A 25,863-nucleotide genomic window follows, 5' to 3' on the forward strand; every position below is an offset into this window, starting at 1 on the left:
TGGCTGTAAGTTGTTTGGGCATATTGACACACAATGCCCGAAGAATGTTGTTCCCAAGGAACCAGAAACTATTGCTGTTCTAGAAGATGGGTTCCAGCAAGTCTATAAACGTAAGAAAAAAGGGGTAAATGCGGGTAATAACAAGGATAAAGGCGAAGGGTTTACGATGGCCAAACAAAAACCAAAGTTGGTTTACAGGCCGGTTTTAAAACCGGGTTTGAAACAACAAACTAATAAGGCAGGCCCAAGTGGTACAAAGAAAGATGATGCTATTGATGGCAAGCAAGTGAAGGTTCAGAATTCATTTGGGCCGTTTAATAATAACCTAGTGGATGAGCTGAGCGATATAGAAACTGACGAAGAGGAAACGGCCACGTTTATGGCTGAGAAAAATACATCTAAGCCTACGGCCCCGATGAAATCGGGTTGGTTGTAGTTGGAAGTCTTCAGTGGTCCATGTCTCGTTCTAGGTGTGTCGTAGGTTTTTATTGTGTTTTGCTAGTCCTGTTGTGTAGGTTCTAGCTTGTTTTGTGGTTGTTTGAGGGGCCGCAAGGCGCGCTTGTGGTCGTTGTTCTTATTTGTATTTGTTATTTTTTGAAATAATATTTACCGGGTAAAACCCATTACCCAAAAAAAAAAAAAGCCATTGTGTAACCAAGAAACCGGTCAACGCATTGACTCGGCCACTACCCGTGTCATGAAAAACAGTCTGCATCCAACCAATAATGAATAAATAAACACAAATAATACAAAATATTAATAATTGATCATATGTAAAATTGTACCTCTATATAGGAGTACTCATCATACTTCATTGTAGATATAATTCCAAGCGTATTATAACATAAAAACTGCCTTTTACCATGCTGCACATGTATGGCCCTGACTGAAATGCTTCTTGCATTACCGGTCATGTTGCAATTATTGACTTGCTGATGTCACCTTTCCATTTTTAATGTCCTCTTTACCAGAAATCGAAGGTTTTTTGCGGGATTTAACTTTTGTTACCAAATCCATTTCCTCATCTGAATCTTCATCATATATAGAATTTTTTTCTTCGTATTCATCATATTTAGGTGGTTCAATTTTCATGTCTTCTAAAGATTTTTTCATTTCGATTTTGTAAAATAATTTACGAATAGAAGAATCATAACAGGGTTATAATTATTCGCTTAATACCCAACCAACAACTAAATAGAGACCTTGAAATTGACTTTAATTAACAAAATTTGCAATTACAAAATGAATGAGTATGAAATTGTACAGCTAGTTACATGAGTCGGTATTGAATATGAATGTAAATATGAATTTTGGCTCAATTTAGTTAGACTTGTTGAACTGACATAAAGGTACATAACTAAAAATTGATCAATAACTGTCATTGGCATTACATCGAACAGCTTGTGTTCGACCAAGAAACTTAAAAAATTATGAATTTAAACCACCTAAAGTACAATTAACTGAATGTGATAATCCAGAATGATAAAAGCGAAAATAGAAATACTTGATTTAAGCCATTGTGATGAGAATCTTCAAGGAACTTCAACACAGTCGTTCTTATCCAGTGAACAAAAATCATATACATTTATCCTACAATTACACAAGTCAATTTTGAATATGAATCATAATAAATCAACACGTTTGATGAATGCTGAAAATACCTGTACGAAGGACAGTTTGATGCGATATGAAACACTAATCCCGCCATTGTTCTCGGTATGTGATAGTGACTTTGAATTAGCGATATAAACGGGTCACAAAACAATCAAATTAAATCCACTAATTACCTGATAAACGGATATCAGCGAAGAAGGGTTCGTTACGAACCATCGATGGCGAATATTTGGTAGCGATAACGTAATGGTATCATGAGAAGTAATCAAACGTTTGGTAGGGATAATTGATAGCAATAATTGGTAACAAAGAAGAAGACAATTGAACTTCAGGATGAAGAATTTGGATGGTGTTTGAGAGGCGATGAATGAAACCCTAATTGATGGATATGGAGGCGGTTAATGACGACGGGTGTAAGTTTTTTGTAATTAACGCAATAAATCCAGATTAAAAGAGGGATTTACACGTGGATAATAATTAGTAGGGTGATTAGCAGAGTGCCACGGCAGCATACAACCACATGCTTTATAAGATGTCATTGGCTCAATTTAGTTAGACTTGTTGAACTGACATAAAGGTACATAACTAAAAATTGATCAATAACTGTCATTGGCATTACATCGAACAGCTTGTGTTCGACCAAGAAACTTAAAAAATTATGAATTTAAACCACCTAAAGTACAATTAACTGAATGTGATAATCCAGAATGATAAAAGCGAAAATAGAAATACTTGATTTAAGCCATTGTGATGAGAATCTTCAAGGAACTTCAACACAGTCATTCTTATCCAGTGAACAAAAATCATATACATTTATCCTACAATTACACAAGTCAATTTTGAATATGAATCATAATAAATCAACACGTTTGATGAATGCTGAAAATACCTGTACGAAGGACAGTTTGATGCGATATGAAACACTAATCCCGCCATTGTTCTCGGTATGTGATAGTGACTTTGAATTAGCGATATAAACGGGTCACAAAACAATCAAATTAAATCCACTAATTACCTGATAAACGGATATCAGCGAAGAAGGGTTCGTTACGAACCATCGATGGCGAATATTTGGTAGCGATAACGTAATGGTATCATGAGAAGTAATCAAACGTTTGGTAGGGATAATTGATAGCAATAATTGGTAACAAAGAAGAAGACAATTGAACTTCAGGATGAAGAATTTGGATGGTGTTTGAGAGGCGATGAATGAAACCCTAATTGATGGATATGGAGGCGGTTAATGACGACGGGTGTAAGTTTTTTGTAATTAACGCAATAAATCCAGATTAAAAGAGGGATTTACACGTGGATAATAATTAGTAGGGTGATTAGCAGAGTGCCACGGCAGCATACAACCACATGCTTTATAAGATGTCATTGGCTCAATTTAGTTAGACTTGTTGAACTGACATAAAGGTACATAACTAAAAATTGATCAATAACTGTCATTGGCATTACATCGAACAGCTTGTGTTCGACCAAGAAACTTAAAAAATTATGAATTTAAACCACCTAAAGTACAATTAACTGAATGTGATAATCCAGAATGATAAAAGCGAAAATAGAAATACTTGATTTAAGCCATTGTGATGAGAATCTTCAAGGAACTTCAACACAGTCGTTCTTATCCAGTGAACAAAAATCATATACATTTATCCTACAATTACACAAGTCAATTTTGAATATGAATCATAATAAATCAACACGTTTGATGAATGCTGAAAATACCTGTACGAAGGACAGTTTGATGCGATATGAAACACTAATCCCGCCATTGTTCTCGGTATGTGATAGTGACTTTGAATTAGCGATATAAACGGGTCACAAAACAATCAAATTAAATCCACTAATTACCTGATAAACGGATATCAGCGAAGAAGGGTTCGTTACGAACCATCGATGGCGAATATTTGGTAGCGATAACGTAATGGTATCATGAGAAGTAATCAAACGTTTGGTAGGGATAATTGATAGCAATAATTGGTAACAAAGAAGAAGACAATTGAACTTCAGGATGAAGAATTTGGATGGTGTTTGAGAGGCGATGAATGAAACCCTAATTGATGGATATGGAGGCGGTTAATGACGACGGGTGTAAGTTTTTTGTAATTAACGCAATAAATCCAGATTAAAAGAGGGATTTACACGTGGATAATAATTAGTAGGGTGATTAGCAGAGTGCCACGGCAGCATACAACCACATGCTTTATAAGATGTCATTGGCTCAATTTAGTTAGACTTGTTGAACTGACATAAAGGTACATAACTAAAAATTGATCAATAACTGTCATTGGCATTACATCGAACAGCTTGTGTTCGACCAAGAAACTTAAAAAATTATGAATTTAAACCACCTAAAGTACAATTAACTGAATGTGATAATCCAGAATGATAAAAGCGAAAATAGAAATACTTGATTTAAGCCATTGTGATGAGAATCTTCAAGGAACTTCAACACAGTCGTTCTTATCCAGTGAACAAAAATCATATACATTTATCCTACAATTACACAAGTCAATTTTGAATATGAATCATAATAAATCAACACGTTTGATGAATGCTGAAAATACCTGTACGAAGGACAGTTTGATGCGATATGAAACACTAATCCCGCCATTGTTCTCGGTATGTGATAGTGACTTTGAATTAGCGATATAAACGGGTCACAAAACAATCAAATTAAATCCACTAATTACCTGATAAACGGATATCAGCGAAGAAGGGTTCGTTACGAACCATCGATGGCGAATATTTGGTAGCGATAACGTAATGGTATCATGAGAAGTAATCAAACGTTTGGTAGGGATAATTGATAGCAATAATTGGTAACAAAGAAGAAGACAATTGAACTTCAGGATGAAGAATTTGGATGGTGTTTGAGAGGCAATGAATGAAACCCTAATTGATGGATATGGAGGTGGTTAATGACGACGGGTGTAAGTTTTTTGTAATTAACGCAATAAATCCAGATTAAAAGAGGGATTTACACGTGGATAATAATTAGTAGGGTGATTAGCAGAGTGCCACGTCAGCATACAACCACATGCTTTATAAGATGCAGAGAAGAGAAGAGAAGAGAAGAGATAGAGAAGATAGAGATTACATTGGCTCATGGGTCAACTGAAATATATTATCTTTGCGTAATGGATCAAAATGTCAATCTAATCTTCATACAACACATTTACAACCAAGCTAAATACATATAAGGATGGGTATCACGAGATACCTTTAGGGAACAAACATATTATTCTTTGAACTTACTGCCAGCTAGTAATTCATCCAATCTTCAACGCGATATATATTAGTGTTACTGGTTCCTAAACAAAAAATTTCAACTCACATAACAAATTTGACCATTTTTTTTTCGAAAAGCCATGAGATTATATAAAACTCGAATTGGGCCACAAACCAGCCCATTACACGAAAGGATATAGCCCAGTTACATGGTTTAGCCTGAAGCTATATACACGAAACAGACACATACAGGTGTTGCTGAGTGTGCAACTTTTAGAGACTATTAGATACTAGATACAATACGCAATTGGATTTGTTAACCAAACAAGCCAATCTATCTTATCCTTTTTAAAACGCGAAGAAATCCACTCGAAAGATTTCAATTGGATTTCCATAAGAGCCGATGCACCATTCCATGTCTTGTTTGAGAATACCTTACGATTTCGATTTTGCCATATTAAATATGCACACGTCCACTCCAATGCTTGCCAAATAGATGCACCCATTGGAGAAAGAGAACGATTACATTTTCCTCGAAAAGCCTCATTGACACTCAAATTTGAAACCGGTCCTAAGTTCCACCACTTATACACCCTTTCCCAAATATCCATCGATACCCGACAAAAAATCATGGAGTGATCGATCGTCTCAACGTCATCATCACATAAAGGGCACCTAACGGAATCAAGGTCAATACCCCGCTTGTCAAGCTCAGTACGTACCGGGATCCGTTTCTTTAGTACCCTCCACATAAAGATTCCGACTTTCAAAGGAACAAGATTATTTTGAAGTGTCTCTTGTCTCGATCTACCATCCTGTATCGTATGTTCATCAATAATTTTGGAAAGCTGCTTAGTAGTGAAATTACCATTCGATGCCAACCGCCATGCCCATGTATCTGCTTCTTTATCATGCTTCACGTAGGTGTTCAATAGAGAGTATAAATTTTGTAGTTCACCATATGCTCGTCCAAAGGGATCATGAGCCCAATTCCAACTTGCTCGCCACGAACCATCATCCCCCCAAGAAATTCTGTCCCTAACAGTAGCACACCGGTCCACATCCAATCTGTACAATTGCTTGAAACTGATGTTTAAAGGTTGATCTCCCAGCCAGGTGTCTTCCCAAAAGAGTGAATCTGAGCCGCTGCCTATCCGCTTGTAAAAAGAGCCACCAAAGTTGATTCCTGTAGCCTCGATGTCGAATCCTGCACGAACAATATTACACCACACGCCACTTTTTCCTTGGGGTTTATTAAGCCCCGAGGAAGAAAGCAGCCCGTTAGCGCCATGAATGCTTTTTATTATTTTAACCCAAAGTGAATTTGGTTCCGTTTTAAAACGCCAAATCCACTTCCCAAGTAGCGCGAGATTTTTGGCCCGAAGGGATCCAATGTTTAGACCTCCTTCACCATACGGTAAAAGGGTGTCTATCCATTTGATCCAAATAAATTTATTGCTCTCACCCGACCCGCCCCAAAAGAATTTTCTACGGATGCCCTCAAGATGTTTAATTACACTCAATGGAGCTCGAAATAGGGAGAAATAGTATAGCGGTATACTACTAAGGACCGATTTAACTAACGTTAACCTTCCACCAAAAGAGACCGTTTTTGCTTTCCAATCCCCTAATTTTGAATTAAATTTATCAACTATGGGATTCTAATTTTCAATTCTGTTCATATTTCGCCCGATAGGGATACCGAGGTAATTACAAGGAAATTCACCACTTTTACATCCGACCCGACTAGCCATAAGATCTATCTCATTTGAAGGAACGCCTACCCCGTAGATAACACTTTTATGGTAATTTATTTTTAACCCCGACGCTTTCTCAAAACAAGTTAGTAGCTTTACAAGATTGCAAACATTTTTCTGACTCCAATCCCCCAGAAAAAAAGTGTCGTCGGCATATTGAAGGTTAGCTACTGGAATACAATCCGCCCCAATTGTGACTCCTTTAAACAATGACTCGTTAGTAGCTTTCTTGGTTAAGAGATTCAAACCTTCCGCCGCGATGATGAACAAGAAAGGTGACAACGGATTACCTTGACGCACTCCTCTTTCGATGTTGAACTCGTTTGTGGGGGAACCATTAACAAGAACAGAGATGGTGCTTGATTTTAAGCAAGCATGAATCCATCTCCTCCATCTTTCACCGAATCCCATTCTCTTCATTATCTCTAATAGGGAGTTCCAACTAAGACTATCGAATGCCTTATCAAAATCAACTTTAAACACAACACTTTTCCTTTTGCTTTTTGTGAGGTAGTCGATGGCCTCATTGGCGATAAGTGCACCGTCAAGAATGAATCTTCCCTTTATGAAAGCATTTTGCTCGACGCCAATGAGATTAGGAATTACCTTTCTTATGCGAATAGATAGAACTTTCGCAAGAATTTTATAGTAGCTCCCTATCAAAGTGATTGGCCAGAATTCATTTAAACCCAAGGGATCCGAGGTTTTGGGGATAAGAGTGATGAATGAAGAGTTACAACCGTTTAAGATTTCACACTTATCCCAAAGCCAATTGAGTGCTTTAAGTAGGTCATCTTTTATTATTCCCCAAAATTTTTTGTAGAATTTAAACTTAAACCCATCCCGTCCAGGCGCTTTCGAATCGCTACACTCTTTAATGGCTTTAAAAACTTCGGTTTCGGTGAACATACACTCGATATCAGTGGCTTGTTGTGAGGTCAGTTGCGTGGGACACATGGTAAAATGGGCAGATTCTGATTTTAATCACATGCCACTCGAATCTTGTTTCTTAAACAGCTTCTTGAAATGAAGAAACACTTCCTCTTTTATATCGATCAGGTCTTCACACCATTCTCCATTAATACTCAACCCATGGATATTGCGTTTTGAATATTTTCTTTTTAGAATTGAGTGGAAATACTTCGTGTTCTCATCCCCTTCAAGGTTCCATTTGACGCAAGCCTTTTGCTTGGCCATACCTGATTTGATTTTTTCCTTTTCGAGCCACTTTTTCCGAATATCAAGCCAAGTATCTCGTTCTGAATCCGTTAGAATTCTGTTTTCAGCAACCAATTCCCACATACATGTGCATATTTGAGCTCACTTATTTCTCCATCAAGCTTTCCAAAAGACCTATAGCTCCATTCTTTAAGTGCAATCTTTACTTCTTTTAATTTGTTGCGAAAAATACAGTTAGGTCTTCTTCCACCAACGTTTATATTCCATGCCTTTCTCACAATCTCATCCGCCCCTTCTGCTTCTAGCCATTCATCAAAGACCTTTGTTGGTTTGGGCCCGAAATCGATTTCTTTGTCCCTTAAAATGATGGGGCAATGATCCGATAAATTTCGTTCCAATGCCAATGCCGACAAATTGTTTAGAATGAAATTTCTCGGATATCAAGAATCTATCTATCTTGCTAAATTTTAACCCATTATCGTAAATTCTCGTGAAACGTTTACCACCCAGCGGGACCTCTACTAATCTTGTTCTATTGATAAACTCGTTGAACCGTCTTGCCCTACTTTCCACGAAGACACAATTTTTTCTTTCCGATTGATCGCGAACTTCGTTGAAATCTCCGCCGAGAACCCATGCCGCATCAAAGCTACCTACAAGACTCTCAAGACTCGACCACAATTTTACTTTATTAGAATCATCATGCGGGCCATAAACATTGACTATAAAAGTATCGCCATCTATACCCTTCCATTTCCCCTTAACCGCAATAAAGAACTCATTTATCATGCTATGCTCGGCTATGAACACACTAGTGTTCCATATCAGAAGCATCCCCCCGGACAACCCCACTTTTTCCTTTTGAATAAAATCGAATTCATTTGATCCCCATAACATATTTACCCAATTGCTACTCACGGTATTACATTTGGTTTCTTGTAATGCCACAATGTCAGGGTTCTCCCTCCTTAACAATTTTCTAAAATCCCCAATTTTAAAATTTTTACCCGACCCAAAACCGCGTATGTTTAATGACAAAATCTTCATAAAAACAAGATAAATAGCGAAGTAGGAAAGAAGGGTAGGGGTTAAACCTGACCTTCGTCCCATTCGAGTCCAATTTGGTCTGCAAATTCACCTAGACGAACACTGCTTTCTGAATTGTCTAGAGTTTTGCTCCTGGTTATTGAGTTTGACTTCCTGGTCTTGGTTTGTTTCAAACGGCTACCCGTTGACCTCCTTTGTTCTGAATTACCATTGGATTTAGTCGAATTTTGTTTCTTCGAGATGATCTTGTGCTCTCGTTTGTGTTTAGATCTGGCTAGGGTTTTTGCTCTCATGATCATCGAGGAAGAATGCCATCTCCTGACCTTTTACCACGTATCATTGGAGGTTGAATTCGATTTAAAGGGGATTTCAATGTTAACACCATCGTCACACACATCCGCTGTATCTGGGATTACTAGAACGTCTTCATCAAAGGTATCATCTGTGGGGATGTTTACTTTAACATTTCTCTTTTTTTTCTTTTTACTCGAGCTGCAGTCATTACTTTCAATTGGATTAATGGGTCCCTCAACCTCTACTTCATTTGCATCCAACCCCTCACGTAAAGTAGGCCCATCAAATTAAGCCTGATCTATTTTATCCTCCTGTATTTCACCTTCTTCTAATCCATTATCATTTGGATCAATATGAGCATTGGGCTTGTTGCCATAAGTAGGCAGCCCATTTACATTCCCATCTTCTTTTTCTGGCCCAACATCATTAATAGGGTTAACCTGGGAAGCATGCGCATCTTTACATGTTTGTTCCTTGGGCACCTCGTTTAAACTCCCCATATGCACGTGAACGTTGCCTTCATTAATGTTTGTTTCGGGAATTGTTGAGCCGTCACCACTGACCTCCTTGTTCCCCACGTCTGCACAACCCCCCATATCACCACCACAACCAGACGCTTTATCTTGCAGGTTGTTTTCCGGCATCTTTTTTCCGATCAGATCAACGCCGTCTAATTCTTCATCTGAATTAAAGCTCGACAAATCTTCATCTTCACTGATACCCTCACTGTTCCAATCACTAGTAGTCTCATCTCCCATGTCAACCTCAACGATATCACTGAGCTCTTCCACAGCCTTCACGTAGAATAATTTTTTCCCTGCTTTTAATTTTATTGTTTCGTTTATCATGCTGTTACCCCATACTTTAACAAGGACCCTACCTGCGATGAGGCTTTGGTTCCCCTTAAGTGAACAATTATCAGTATCATGGATTTGTCCCCACCATTGGCCGATTTCTCGAAAGGTGGTTTCAGTCCAATACTTGATTGGGACACCCATAATATTCATCCAAGTAAGTCTTCCAGAGGTTGTATACTCGCCACATCCAGGTTGTATGTTGGTTAGCCAATTATGAATAAAATGCTCCTTCTGTTGTAAGATGTTCTCTGCAATATGCCCATCATCGAGGATAATCATCATCACCAGACCACCCAAGTATTTTAGCTCGAAATTACTTAATCCCTCAACATATAGTATAGACCGAAGGTTCCCTAGATGTTCAACTTTCTTTACTTCCCCAACCAATGATTTGTCCAGTAGTGTTTGGTTATCCTCATCTTCTGTAATGGTCACAACCCGCTCATTCTGATTTGCTGATGTTGGCTTACTTTTCTTATTCAATAAGGTGTTCCTGAGGTCATCCTCTCTTGAGTTATCATTCTTCTTATTGAGCAGGCTGTCTCGAAGATCTTGAACTCTTGCTCCATATCTCTTGTTCATTACAACTTCACTGAACTTTCGCTCATCTCTAAAAGATTGAGGTGAAGGCTTATCGCCTTCATTCATCTCCAATTGCTCACCATTCCCCTCCTTCTGCACACCATTCACCACCTTATGCTTTTCACCTTCTTGTTGTTTTTTCGTGTTCTCCTCTTTGACACCTCTTTCTCTTGCCTTATAGATTCTTAGTATCTTACCATCGATCTTGATATTTTGCATTTTTTCCAGGAGTCTCCCTTCATCCTTAACTTCACCGAAACGTACAAAGGCGAAACGCAAACCGGTCCTCAGTCTCTTCTTGGCTATGTAAACATCTCGAACATACCCATATTGCTTGAACATTCTCCATAATTCCACCACCTTCCATTCCTCGGGAAAGTTGAAGAACATAAACGATTTCAAGTGGTTTCCGGTAGAACGCAAGTTGTAGTTCTGTAGTTACTGCTATACGATTCTCGATCTACATTCGAACTCGTTGAATTGTTTCTCCTCACTTCTCTCTATTGAAATTTTTTACTCTCTCTCTCTAGAATCTCTCTCATCTCTCTATTAATTTTACCTGAATTATTATTACTAACTAGTGTTATCTTATTTATAAATTGTTTCATAAGGTATACGCAACTAGTTTTAACAAATTTGACCATTAAAAAGCAATACACACATGTATACACAAAATCGAATAGAAAACAAACTATGACATATTTTTGATAAGGAAACAAAACAAATCATTCTTCACCACACAATTAGTTGTGTCCATTTCATCGTTATCATTAGCAACAATAACCTTAACACAAATTGGGTTGTAACTAATATTTAAATATCTATCTATCTATAGTTTCTATTAAAATCCTATAATGATGATGTAATTATTAGACTATTTTCTTTGTTAACAAAAAATCAAAAATAAAAAGAAAAAAATCTAAGCAATCTTGATGATGTCATTAACATTAATTAAATATTTTATTATTTATTTAAGGTTTTTATCATATATACCCTTCTTAACTTTAATAATAACATATTTACCCACTTAAATATGATTATATCTTATGATCCCATTTTAAACATATAAACTCATCATATTTACTCATTTATTCAACCTTAATGTAATACGTCTTTATGCCCTAATTTTTTTATCAGCAATTATTCATGCTTGCTTTTTTCTTTCTTCTCCGAGCTATGTACTATGATATTAACTACCATAATCAATACATGCTAATCATCTAATCCTCAACGGTATAAAGCTATTATAAGGTAAGAATACATAATGTGATCACTATTAGTTATCTTTATATATCTTTAGCTGACTGAAAAATTTTTTATTGTTGTTAATTTCTCTTAATTGATAGGCTACGGATACTATAAATCACGTTTCGTCAATATGTTTGTAAAAACAATGACAAGTTTCTTAGTCGGAATATGTGGTTCCACGGGTCATTAAACTAAATGACTTTAGCATTTACGTTCACTTAATACATAAAACACATCGTTAAACTGTTTCATTTAAATAAATCCGTAATTTCACGGGTCATTTCACTAGTTTAAAATGAAATGTAACATAACAATACCTTATTACCTTTCGGATCCCATGAAGGTTTCCCAACAAACTTGATTGGATTACTGCTACCCACTTATCCAATTATTTGGTAGCATTCACACAAGCATCAAAATATCTAGGCATTGGCACATAGAGGAGCGTCTGTGCCATATAAGCCCATAAAAATTGGAAATTTTGCTATGCTAGTTTGTTACAACCTGGAAAGGAACAGGTGACGCGTCAGCAAACTCTCTAATAAACTTTTTCGCCTATAAAAGACTCTATGGATCATTCATTTAAACAAAAACAAATAAAACTTACTCTGTTAAAATCAACTCTTAAGTGCAAGCTTATTCAATTCCGATTGAATTCCGATAATCTTCGTCAGAGTTCATCTATTAAGTATTAATTGTTCAATCTAATTGAGTAGATTAATCCGATCGATTGTTGTACACCCTCGTGAATTCAAATTTCGATCAGGTTTGCACGTTTATAGGAGTTAAAACAATCGATCAATCTCAGTTTTCCCAAATTAAGCACTCAAATCAATTTAGTACTATTTTTGGTTTGATCACTCACCTTGATAATAAAAGTGATTGCCCATTGTTGTGCATCTTCGCTTACTACTAATCAACTTTACCCTAATTTTTCGTTTAATAAGGTTCATTCGTTTGTTTAGTCCTCATTGATTTTTAGCTTTATAATGAATTTTAGTGATGGTATTTATTATAAATTTGTGGTAGTATTTGAATATTTGAATTAGATTTAATGAGTTATATTTAGGTCTGCTGTTTTAATTCTATACTTCTGTGAGTACTAATTTAGTAGTCTTTACTTCTCTGTAGCATTACTTTTACCTAGGTTAGGTCAAATATTTTAGAAATATAACATGCATTTGCCTAAGTTACAATAGTGGAAATTTGGAATATGTTACTCTAATCTAAATCTTTTTATGTAGTTTGACTTTATGTACTAGCAAGGTTGGAGAACTTGGATCTTAAGAAAATCTCGTTTAAACATTTATTGGGAGATCTCGGCATTTCGGGAAGATAGATCTTAGATGTTGATTTGAGTTGACTTTTTAGTTATATATATATATATATATATATATATATATATATATATATATATATATATATATATATATATATATATATATATATATATAAACATATATATATATATATAGGGGCAGGATCAATGGAGAAGTAACCAATCGGGGGGAAGTGGGGGGAAGCAAAAAAAAAAAATCGTTTTTTTGGAAAAAAAAATTCGGCATCAAGATCACACGAAAATATGAACATTTAGAAGAGACCCTTCGTGATGAATGTTATTATTTAGGCGGGAAAACGATCGACAAAAATAACATTCAAGATAATATTGTTCGTGAAGAATATGAACGTTTTTTTTCTTCATGTTTTGTGAAGTAAAATTTAGCCCGATTTAGAGTTTAGGGTTTAGGGTTTGGTGTTTTGGGTTTATTCCATAAACCCAAAACACCAAACCCTAAACCCTAAATCCTAAACCCTAAACCCTAAACTCTAAACCGTTCGTGTCAAAACTCAATCTAAATCCTAAATCTAAACCCTAAATCTAAACCCTAAACCCTAAATTTCTAAACCTTAATATCTAAACCCTATAAACCCTAATATCTAAACCCCAATAGCTAAAACCTCAACATACGCTCAAAAAACACGATAATTGTTATATATTACTTCTTCGAGCGTTTTCCCGTCAAAATAAAAACATTCATCACAAAGTATCTCTACTAAATGTTCATATTTTCATCTCATCTATAATGTTCATGAACAAAATTTTTCAAAAAACAAAAAAAAAAAAATTATTTCCCCCCGCTTCCCCTCGATTGGTTACTTCCCTCTTGATCCTACCACTATATATATATATATATATATATATATATATATATATATATATATATATATATATATATATATATATATATATATATATGTGTGTGTGTGTGTGTGTGTGTGTGTGTGTGTGTGTGTGTGTGTGTTTATATATATGGCTAATCAAGGGGAAGTATTTTTTTGGGGGGGGGGGGGGAAGCAGAAGTAAATTTTTGAATTTTTTTTCAAATTTTTTTTTTTTTTTTTTTTTTTGAAATTTCATTTTTCAAATATTAAGATCACATGAAAATATGAACATTAAAAAAAACACTTTGTAAAGAATACTATTATTTTGACGGAAAATGCTCGAAAAAATAAATGATAATATGCATCATGAGTAGTGCATTAATTAGTTTTTTTCATCATTTTTGTCGTCTTATGTGAAGTTTTTTTTTCAAAATTAAACCCTATTTAGAGTTTAGGGTTTAGTCCATAAACCTAAAACCCTAACCCTAAACTCTAAATCGTTCGTGTTAAAATTCAATATAAATCCTAATTTTTAAACCATAAACTCTAATTTTTAAACCCTAAACCCTAATTTCTGAACCCTAATTTCTAAACTTTAAAAAAAAACTCTACTTAAATCATTACTCATTATGCATGTTATCATTTATTTCTTTGAGCATTTTTCCCGTCAAAATAATAACATTTATCACAAAGTGTCTTTTTTAAATGTTCATATTTTCACGTGATCTTGGTGTTTGTAAAAAAATTCAAAAAAAAAAAAAGAACATAATTTACTCCCCCCCAAAAAAGTGCTTCCCTTATGATTAAAACACTATATATATATATATATATATATATATATATATATATATATATATATATATATATATATATATATACATGGTCATAATCAAGAGGGAAGCACTTTTTTGAGAGGAAGTGGGGGGGAGTAATTTTTTTTTTTTTTTAAATTTTGGTTATTTTTGAAAAAAAAATTTCAGTCATCAAAATTAGGTAAAAATATGAACATTTAAAAAGACACTTTGTGACGAATATTATAATTTTGACGGTAAAACGCTCGAAGAAAAAATGAAAACATTCAATGCATTGAATGTTTTGATTCTGAGTTTATTTGCACCGTTTTGTTTTCATCTTGTGTGAAGTGTTTTTTTCGAAATTTAGCCCAATTTAGAGTTTAGGGTTTGGGGTTTAGGGTTTAGTGTTTTGGGTTTAGTCCCTAAACCTAAAACCCTAAACTCTAAACCGTTTGTGTTAAAATATTCAATCTAAACCCTAATTTCTAAACCCTAACCCCTAATTTCTAAACCCAAAACTCTAATTTCTAAACCCTAATAGCTAAACCCTAACCCAAAACTCTAATTTCTAAACCCTAATAGCTAAACCCTAATTTCTAAACCCTAATTTATAAACCCTAATTTCTAACCCCTTAAAAAAAACTCAGAATCAAAGTATTCAATGCATTGAATGTTTTCATATTTTTCTTCGAGCGTTTTACCGCCAAAATAATACTACATCACAAAGTGTCTTTTTTAAATATTCATATTTTCATGTGATCTTGATGCCTGAAATTTTTTTTGAAGAAACGAAAAAAAATTACTTCCCCCCACTTCTCCCCAAAAAAGTGTTTCCCTCATGATTAAATTTATCTCTCTCTCTCTCTCTCTCTCTCTATATATATATATATATATATATATATATATATATATATATATATATATATATATAATGTGATATGACGTGATATGATAGAATATGACGTTATGATATGATTATGATGTGATATGATATGATATGATATGATATGATATGGTATGATATAATATAATATGACGTGATATGATATACGTGATATAATATGATATGATATGAAATGATATGATATGATATGATATGATATGATATGATATGATATGAAGCTAGTGGAAATTCTGGTCGAATTGGGTACACTAGAGCTTTCGGTACTTCGGGTAGATCTTCTCCATTGACAACTTTGTTGCGATCGACCGAGGAAGATGAACAAGAGATTTTCTTAAGATTCATGGTTAATAATACATTCGTACAATGTGAGTTGGCTCGGGGGGTGGAAAATCGAATTTGTCAATCAACGTGCGCAAAGGTGTTAAAGTGGACGATTAAGTGTACGAAAGTGCTCTCGTGCAAGGTCTTAATCGGCAATGTCCATGTCTTAGTTCTACCGGCGGGTTTATTTTTTATTGGAAAGTTAAATCGTGTGGATGATATTGTGTACGGGTGGATCGCTTGGGTGACGGGGTTGATTGGGTCGGGTCATACTCAAACGACCCGTTATCTCCAAAACTAAGGTTATAGGTGCTATAGCCAAAGAAAAGTTCTTGTTTCCTAAGCTAGTAACAAAAGGATCGAATTATAGCTCCACAATATTTTTTTGATGTAGAAAGACTTCACTTGCTCGAAGGTTATCGGGTTAAAGTAATCATTTGTGATTACATATAACCTCGTTAAATTTGTTGGATATAGTTTTGGTTAGAAGAATTGGATATGGTTGCATAGTATTTGTGAAGGATGTTATCCCGCATAGGTGGGAGGAAAAAGTTAGAGGGGACTTGCTTGATTATAAAGAGGGGTTAAGTCTTCATTCCAAATCGCACCAATCAATACACGTTAAGTATTTAATTATTTCTTTCTTTCTTACCCTTGTTTGAGAGTTGTATTAGTTAAATATTTTGGAGAGTGTAGTTGGCTTATAAGAGTCGTCTATATCATTGTAACAATTTGTGATATAGTGTATTTCTCTCTTTGGGGGCCGGTGGTTTTTCTCCTGTTTTGGAGTTTCCACGTTAAATCTTGTGTTGTGTATTGTTCTTATTTCTTTACTATTATTGTTGAGCTGAGTGGTGGGAATTAGTGAGATCGTAATTTCCCAACAACTGGTATCAGAGCGTCAGGTTTGACGGGGGTCTCGGTTATAGGAGTCGGAGTATGCTCTGTGGTTGTCACGGGAGTGGATCGTCCACATCAGAAACGAGTTCTATTGATCGTATAGGGTATCTGGTTAGACAATATTTTTCTGATTTAGAGTAAGTGGTGTCTAGAATTTGTAGTGGACCTGGTGTTGGATTTTCCAATTTAACGGATCCTGTGCGCCACTCCACTACATCTGTCGGCAAGTTAAAACGTGAGCAAAATCAGAGAAAGTGTTGTTTATAGGATACGGATACGATGTCGAAGTTCAGTCCAATGAGGTTTGATGTAGAGAAATTTGATGGGAGGATCAATTTTGGCTTATGGCAGGTTCAACTCAAGGATGTGTTGATTCAGTCCGGGTTACACAAGGCATTAAAAGGTAAACACACCTTTGTTCCCGGCAGTGATTCTAGCAGTAAGTTCGATGAAGAAGAATGAGATGATATGGATTTGAGGGCAGCAAGTGCGATTCGTTTGTGTCTTGCAAAGAACGTGCTTGCAAATGTGCACGTGTTATCAACGGCAAATGAGCTTTGGGTTAAACTAGAGCAGTTGTACCAGGGTAAGAGCATCTCAAATCGGTTTTGTCTTAAATGTCATACCCCATCCTAATCTATCTGGATGAAGTCACCAACATCTGGTCCCATTGCGATGATCGACTCTAAGTAATGTCTCTAAAATAAGCAAATGCACAGCGGAAGGTTTCTTTCATACCTGAGAATAAACATGCTTTAAAGTGTCAACCAAAAGGTTGGTGAGTTCATAAGTTTATCGTAAACAATAAAAATTCATCATTTTGATAGACCACAAGATTTAAATGCTGCATGGTACAAATGGGCCCGAATCCTATACCCACCTGTAATGTACATGCGATATCTTTTAAATACAGTACACCTTTCTCGTGTACGAAATCATCTTTCATAAATCTTAGTAACCGTACACATATCTCGTGCACAAAAATAGCATACACATAACCTGTGTATAAAATCATTCTCTCGATACATAACATTCACTTTTCATTTCTTTCATAGCTTGGCTTGGTAACCGACCTTAACATATAATGCGCATAATAATATCCCCAAAACAGAACATCTCGTCTGTATAATAATCATATAAACTTCGAAGTACTAAACACCACGCCCACTAGCCCTTCCGTCTAGTGAACATTCTGGGTGGGGGTGTTAAACCCGGTAGCTACCTTTAGGATTCGCGTCAATTAGGCGTGCACTAATTCTCAAAATTAGTGATGTTCCCTAATTCTTAGGTTACCAAGCAATAATAATCAGGGGAAAAATATTCATATCAATTGCGGCAATTATCACCTCCACATAATTCAATGGTGGTAATTATTACGTCCACATAATTCATTCGAGGAATGTTTTGCTTGTGTCTATCTCGTCAAACATTTATAAAAGCATTTCATGTATTCGCAGTTCAAAATGTATTTCAAAAGCATTTAATAAAGCAGTTGTAAAAGTAGCGCATGTATTCTCAGTCCCGAAAATGTAAAGAGTAAAAGGGAATCAAATGAACTCACGCATATAAATATTGTAAAACAGTTAATAAAGTATTTGCATGTATTCTCAGCCCAAAAATGTAACGAGTAAAAAGGGAGCAAATGAACTCACTCTACAATATTTTGTAGTAAAAATATTCATACGACGATACTGAACAATGCAGGGTTGGCCTTGGATTCACGAACCTATATCATTTGTATATATATTAATACACATTATCGTAATCGAACAAATTTATATATTATTAGTGATTTAATTGTTATTTTAGTAATTTGTATGTTTCATTAATAACTAAATTAACAATATTTATTTTATATACTTTAGATAAATAGTTAGTATTTATTATAGAAATATTGATGTTATTATGTGATATGTATTAAATATATATATATATTTTTTATAGTTATTTATTTGGTAAGATAATATCAATAATAATAAATAACAATTTGTTTTTTTATGATAATAATAATAATGATATTACTCATAATCTAAATGATAATTTTAATGATAATATAATTTTTGATAATAATAATAATAATAATAATAATAATAATAATAATAATAATAATAATAATAATAATAATAATAATAATAATAATAATAATAATAATAATAATAATAACTACATTAAATAATAATTTTTCTAATAATAATAATAATAAAAGTGATAACAATAATAAAAATGATAATTTTAATATTTTTAATAACAAAAATGATAATAAAAATGGTAGTAATAATAATAAGTATAATAACTATAAAAATAATAATTTTTCTAATAATGATAATTACAGTGATATTAATACTAATAATACTTATTTTAATAATAATAATAATGATATTTAATGATAATAATACCTATAATACCTAATGCTAATATTTATTAATGATAATAATAATAATAATGATCATGTAACAACAATAATTAATAATAATAACAATACTAATAATAATAATAATAATAATGATAATAGTAATAATAATAATAATAACAATAAGAGTAATAATGATACTACCTCACAAGAAAAAGCTCCAAAAAGAAATAACTGCCCTTCCCCGGGATCGAACCCAAGACCTCTCTGTAAGACCCGGATATTTTATTGTACTTATGTGTGTATAAGTTATTCAAGTTGTGGGGTTTAGGTTGTATTTAATTAAAAGGCAAAAGAAGCTGAACTGGGCATTTGGCGCACCGCGCGGCCTTATGGTGCGCCGCGCCATTACGGGCTGACAGCTCACTTTGTTTTTAATTAGATATTTTGAGGGCAATTGGGTAAATTCACTTGAGGGCCGACCTTAAGGCCCTAGATCAGTTTTGGGGAGCCTCATAACTCCATTTTCATCTACTTCACTTCTTCCAATTTAGTTTCTAGAGAGAGAGAGAGATTCTTAGTGAGGGAAATCTTGAATCAAGGAAGAAGGAGGCGATTTCGGATCAAAGTGCGGGTATTAAAGTTGTTCATCTTTCCTCTAGCTACGTTTTGATCATAGTGGTATGCTCTAATCTTAATTTCCTTGTTTAATTTGTGAAAGGGTTAGAGTTAGGGTTAATGATGAACTTAAAACCCATTTGTGGGTGAATGGGGTGTTTTTGGATGAATTTGGGTCATGAAGACTCAAAGATGACTAACTAGGGTTTTCAAGTGTTAGATTGATGATTATGAACTTAATTGGTTAGTTAAAGTACTAGAACACTTTAATGATATGTAAATGGGTGTTATTGGGTATGGATGACCCAAATGGGTGTGTTGACTTTGAAATGGGTCAAATGAGTCTTTAATGACCTAAGCGGCCTAGCAAGTATGAAAACGAGTTAGCCTTGTGACCTAAGTATGTTTTAAACCCATCTTGACGAATGATTAGGGTTTTGGTGTGTGTTGACCCAATTTAGGGTTAAGGGTGCAAATGGGTTGAAATTGCACCTTGGGTCAAAATGGATTAGAATGGTGAAAGGGTTTGGTTGACCGACTTGAGTTTGCGTTTGATTATATGTATAATGTGATAGGTACGTTACTTTGAGGTTTCGCAAGCTCGGGTATCTTTTCACAAGACTTTGAGGTGAGTGGAATAATTATATGCGTATGTATATAATGTATCTATTTGTTGTAGCATGAAATGTGTAGTGTCGAGGTGCTAAGACACCATGTTTCACGTGAAGAGTGTAGCATCGAGGTGTTAAGATGCCACTCGGGTATAGCATCGAGGTGTTAAGATGCCACCTAGGAGTGTAGTGTCGAGGTGTTAAGACACCACTCCTTAAAAATAATGAGTGATGCATCGAGGTGTTAAGTTGCCACTCGGGGTGATGTGCCGAGGTGTTAAGGTGCCACCCTAGGGGTTAGTGGTGCGAGGTGTTAAGTGCCCTAACGGATGTTGTGAACACCGATGGCGTTTTCGCGAGCGCCGTTCCCTTATACTATTGGTTAACCATGGTTATTTGTGTGGTAAGCATATTATATTATTCGAGTTATATTTATATGCGGTTGTTATGCTAGCTTGTGGTATTGGAGGTTTATAGCTTGTTATTGCGACGATAAGCTAATTGTGTTTGTTAGCATGTTTGCGGTTTGTGTAAGTGTATGCAAGTAGGTATAATTATATATGTATTCGTATAATTATTGCATTCACTAAGCTTTGCTTACCCTCTCGTTGTTTACTATTTTTATAGGTTCGGTTGTGGACAAGGGTAAGGGCATTATCATGGATTAGAGATCCCGCTTGTTGATTAGGGGACGCTTTTTGGAAGTGTTAGTTCTTGGAGTTTGACCGAGACTTGGGTAGTTTAATCCCAAACGCCATGCTCGTAGTGTAGTTTGGTACTTAAACTTTTTGGCGGTCGAAACTCATATTTTGTATTAAACTAGTAAAAGGGCCGAAGTGGGCCCTGCTTTGTAAAACTTATTTTACGTTTGAATTGTGTTAGTTTTACATATTTGAATGTGTGATTAAAAGCGTGTCGTCTAAAAATGTCGGGAACTGGTCGATCTTTTTCGCATTTTGAAACTTTCCAGACAGGCCCGAATGGCGCGCCGCGCGGCCATCCTGGCACGCCACGCCACTTCTCTGTACAGCAATTTTTTTTTTGTATTCTGGTCGCGGTTTGGTTTGGGTTGTTACAAGTGGTATCAGAGCATGGTCTAAGGGATTTAGGCGACTTGAGATAGGTGCCTAGACTTAGACTTTAATGTGTATGCGCTTTTTGCGGGACTTGTAGGAGACGGGTCGGACCGGGGATTTGGTTAGTGCTTAGGTCTATGTGAACTAACCTTGCACTAATCGTTTTGTGTTGTTTTAGCAATCATCAAGCGAGATAGACGTTGTACTAGCAAGTTAATGCGACGTGCTCGCGTAACAATGATTAGCTACCATTGTTACGGGTTCAAGACGTGTCAAACAAGCAATGTACAACGAGTATCAACCAAGATGGGGCGGTGTGGTATATGTATGTCGTTCCTTTTCGTTTCGTTGTTTAATCTATATGCATTCTTTAGAATGAAGACGGAAGATGGAACCGGAATGAACGCGCCTATTCATGAGGGGAAGGATGAGTTAACATTAAGGATTGAGGCGGAGTTCGAACGCTATATCTTGATTTTCGCCAACAAGGTTAAGCAAGTTCTCCAAGAGTCATTCGAGGGAATAGTGACCGAGATGGTTCGAGACCGAGTGCCTAAGGTCGTGAAGGAAGAGTTAGAAAAGAGGTTTCCTAAACCTCAAGGTGACGGTGACGAAGGAGCAACTATGGGGATTGAATCTCATGCTTCAAAATTTGCTGATCACTCTTTGGGTAAGAGAAAGTTAGAATCAAGAGGTGCTCCTAGTAAAAGGGCGAGAAGTACGCCCGGAGGTGTTGAAAAAGTGAAGAAGAGGAGTAAGACAGGTTATGGGCCTATGTGCTTTCGGTGTGGAGGACGAGGTCATTTTGCACGGGATTGTACGAGTGTACCTTTAAGCACGATCAAGTGCTTTATTTGCCAAAAGAAGGGACACCGTAAGTCAGAGTGTTCCGAATCGTTTGTAGATCGGGTTAGGAGGTTAGAGCGTGACTATCTGATGATCAGTGGAGCGCAAGGGTCCAACGATGATGTTTCAGGTATTTTCGTCTTTGGTACAAATATGCCTTTATTGTTTATTTGTGCCGATGGATTCGTGTATGTATTAGGGACTTAAACTTTGCTTCGAGATCTATTTAGACTCAAGTGAACTCGGTGAAGATTCGGTTTGTTGATGGTTTTGATGATAGTGCACCAGGGTAGCGCCTGAGTCGTTGACTCGTGGAAACGCGCCCTGGGGACGAATGCATAGTGGTAATACGTAGTATTGATGCGGGTGACATTCCTAATGGAAACACCCTATGATGACATTTGTATTGAAGGACGAGGGCGTAAGACTTGGTGCAACCAAGCATTTCTTAGTGATAGGGTAAATGAATCCACTAAGCCATGAGAACGAACTTTGGCGTTAGGTTGTGAGCGCGTGTTCGCGTTTGTAGTGAAGTGGGTGAAACCCTTGAGAGCATGTGTGTGTCGTTGACCGGATGCTTTCGTAGTGGTAACGGGTAGAAAGGATTTGATAGTTGGAAAAGTCTACCTTGCGGGTAGCGGTAATTTCGTTCTAAAAGGTTACGTGTTATGTTGACATTGTGTCATCACTTTAATGGCGCAATCGGGTGACGGTAGACGTTAGTATTTATTATTATCGAATTGAGCTCTCGAGAATTCAGGAAGAGGGACCGACGCCAAGTATGGTCGTGTACGACGGTAAATGGTGAAATCGTTTGACTTTGTAATCTTGACGATTTGATTTAGGAACGAGGTTCTACTTTGGGAAGTTGGTAGTGTTACATCAAAGAAATTGTGTCGACTTTATTAGGATTTATATTCCTACCGAGGAAGCGTAATGGGATTTGAGAAAGGGTACGATGCCTCATTGTCGTATACTTTGGGTAGTAGTTACAAAATAGCCATTTTGTGTACTATGAGGAAATTAGATATATGTGTTTATTTGGGGTCATCTCTCTGTTGACTGCGTTTGACTTGTGATAGGTGATGACGGATATCCGGAAGGATTAACTCTTCGTTACCACCCTTAGTTGTGATGGATGGCAAGCGGCTCTCGGGAAGAACCGTTACTTGTATATTTACGATTTTAATTGCCCGTAGGAATTGTACACATAGCCGTTTTGTGCACATGGTTGTGAGTAATAGTCGGTTTTACTCACACATTGGTATTATGTCACGACCCTACTTTTTCCGTTATCTTTTTCCGTTAATTATTTAACGACCGTTAACTGTTAGTGTGCCACGTCATTTCTATGACCTATATTATTATTTTTGTAATATATATATATGTATATTAAATAATATGTGTTATGTGAATATATGTATTCATATTTTAATTTATACGTTTCTACGTCTCGCGGATTTCCATCCGGCGAATCTTTTCGGTTTTTAAACCAACGGTCGAGCTTTCGGGATTTTTAAATCCTAAATATTTTAAATATGATATTTTAAGGTCATATTATTATTAGGTGTATTTATATTTATTTTTCGTCGCGCGTTTGTTATCTTTCCGGATTTTTAATCGCGTAAATGTGTTTTCGCGTTTCGGGCTTCGTTCGGGCTTTCGGGCCACAAGGAAATTAAATTTTAACAAATTTGGACTCATGGAGCCCACCCCCATGCAAAACTCGGCCGAAGCCAGGGGGGGTATCCCCTTTACACTTTGTTTTCCATTTTATTTTTCATATTTTTAGATTAATTCCCTAAAACCTAAATTTTATCTTTTTCTCTCCTTTTCCCTCTCCCTTTGCCGTCGCCATCACCAACCCTAGCATCATCACCATCAAAAATTATTGCTTGATTTAAGAATTGAAGATCATAATCGCGTTCCTTGTTTCGTTCTCTACACGATTCCACTCTTTGATTCTCGATTTGGGTATAAACCCTAACCCTAGAACTTTTCATATTTATTTATATTTCTGTATTTTGAGTTTATATTATTAGTATGATGTATATTAGTTGTTGTAATGTTGTTTGGATGCGTAGAATTACTCGTTTGTACATGTTTTCGGTTTGTAAATTTTGGACAGCAGTTTGATTCGTATATTCTGACTTTGTAACTGATATGAATGTTAAAATAAAGTACATAAATGAGTTCCTCTCATCAAGACATTAATTTTAGACTCCGGATTCATGTCGTTTCGATTCCCGGAGCCCTAGATATGCTTAATTTGGTTTTTGTTAAAGATTGAAAGGTGTTCTTGGCATGAACAAGGTTGGGTCCGACTTTGTGACCATCCTTGGTGTCTTTAGGGTGTGTCATTTGGTTAGGACTGATGGTGAGACGAATTTTTATGTTCGGGTCACCTAAATCCGAGCCACGGTTCACCCGTTGTGCCCGAATTACTGTTTTGAGTAAATTGATTTCCCAAATGTTGTCATGGCTGATATCCACGACCTAGGGACTGTTCTTGGAGTGTTCTTGAGTTCATAATTGTGTCGGGTGGTTTGAGTAGGTGAAGTTGCATATGTGGCTTGCCCGAAACCGACACCCGGGGCTCAAGATACGACCCGACGAACTTTTAAACTTAAAACTTATGGTTAATGATTAAACTTATGTTAAAATTTATGGACTTCATTATTAATTAATTACTTACGATAAAAGAAGTAATTATTATTATTTAAAACTTATGATATAAATATTTATTATATCATTTAATTATTAATTATAATTTAATTAACATTTTAATTAGACTTATGATTAATAATACTTTTATTATTAAAGGAAAATACTTATGATAAGTATTAAATTTGTTTTTGAGAAATTATTAAAAGACTTATAATAAATATTAAATAATTATTTAATTATTATAAGACTTAATTATTATTTAATTATGATTTAATTATTAAATACTTATGATTTAATAATTTTAATTAGAAACTTATGATATGATTAATAATTCATTATTAATTAATAATACTTATGATATGATTTAAAATTCATTATAAATTAATAATATTTATATTATGATTGATATTTAATTAAGTAATTAAATACTTATGTTATACTAATTATAACATTTCAACTTATATTAACTTTAATAATTCATTTTATTTAATTAAACTTATGTTAAGACATTATTATACACTTTTGACTTTAAATAACATTATAACCTATGTTATTATTATAACTTACACTTTTAAAATTAAGGTTGACTATGTTTGACCAAGGTTGACTTTTGAGTTGACTTTCGGTTGACTTTGACTTTCAGTTGACTTCTGTTGACTTTCTAAATAAGGAAACTTTCCTAACTTCAAAACTTTCTAAAAATAGAACCTTCTAAATTTGGAAACTTTCCAAAAATAGAAACTTTCCAAATATAGAAACTTTCCAAAAATAGAAACTTTCCTAAAATAGAAAACTTTC

The 25,863-nt window shown here is 35.2% G+C and overlaps 1 protein-coding gene across 1 annotated transcript; it reads right to left on the reverse strand.

The window, feature by feature from the left end:
* Positions 1-7,592: 7,592 nt before the first annotated feature.
* On the reverse strand, positions 7,593-9,127 carry LOC139871225 (uncharacterized). Its single transcript, XM_071858960.1, has 4 exons — positions 8,882-9,127; positions 8,260-8,828; positions 7,962-8,144; positions 7,593-7,884 (listed from the first exon to the last, which is right to left on the reverse strand). Exons 1-4 carry the CDS (start codon positions 9,125-9,127, stop codon positions 7,593-7,595), a joined length of 1,290 nt encoding a protein of 429 aa, XP_071715061.1.
* Between the last annotated feature and the right edge of the window lie 16,736 nt (positions 9,128-25,863).

This window comes from Rutidosis leptorrhynchoides, chromosome 10, assembly GCF_046630445.1.
Source record: "Rutidosis leptorrhynchoides isolate AG116_Rl617_1_P2 chromosome 10, CSIRO_AGI_Rlap_v1, whole genome shotgun sequence".
Lineage (NCBI taxonomy): Eukaryota > Viridiplantae > Streptophyta > Magnoliopsida > Asterales > Asteraceae > Rutidosis > Rutidosis leptorrhynchoides.

Coding starts and splice junctions, on each gene's coding strand:
- LOC139871225 (XM_071858960.1), bottom strand. CDS start 9,127: ATGAGAGCAAAAACCCTAGCCAGATCTAAACACAAACGAGAGCACAAG. Junction 8,145..8,259: donor ACGAGAATTTACGATAATGG/GTTAAAATTTAG, acceptor CATCATTTTAAG/GGACAAAGAAATCGATTTCG. Junction 7,885..7,961: donor CTTAAAGAATGGAGCTATAG/GTCTTTTGGAAA, acceptor TGCTGAAAACAG/AATTCTAACGGATTCAGAAC.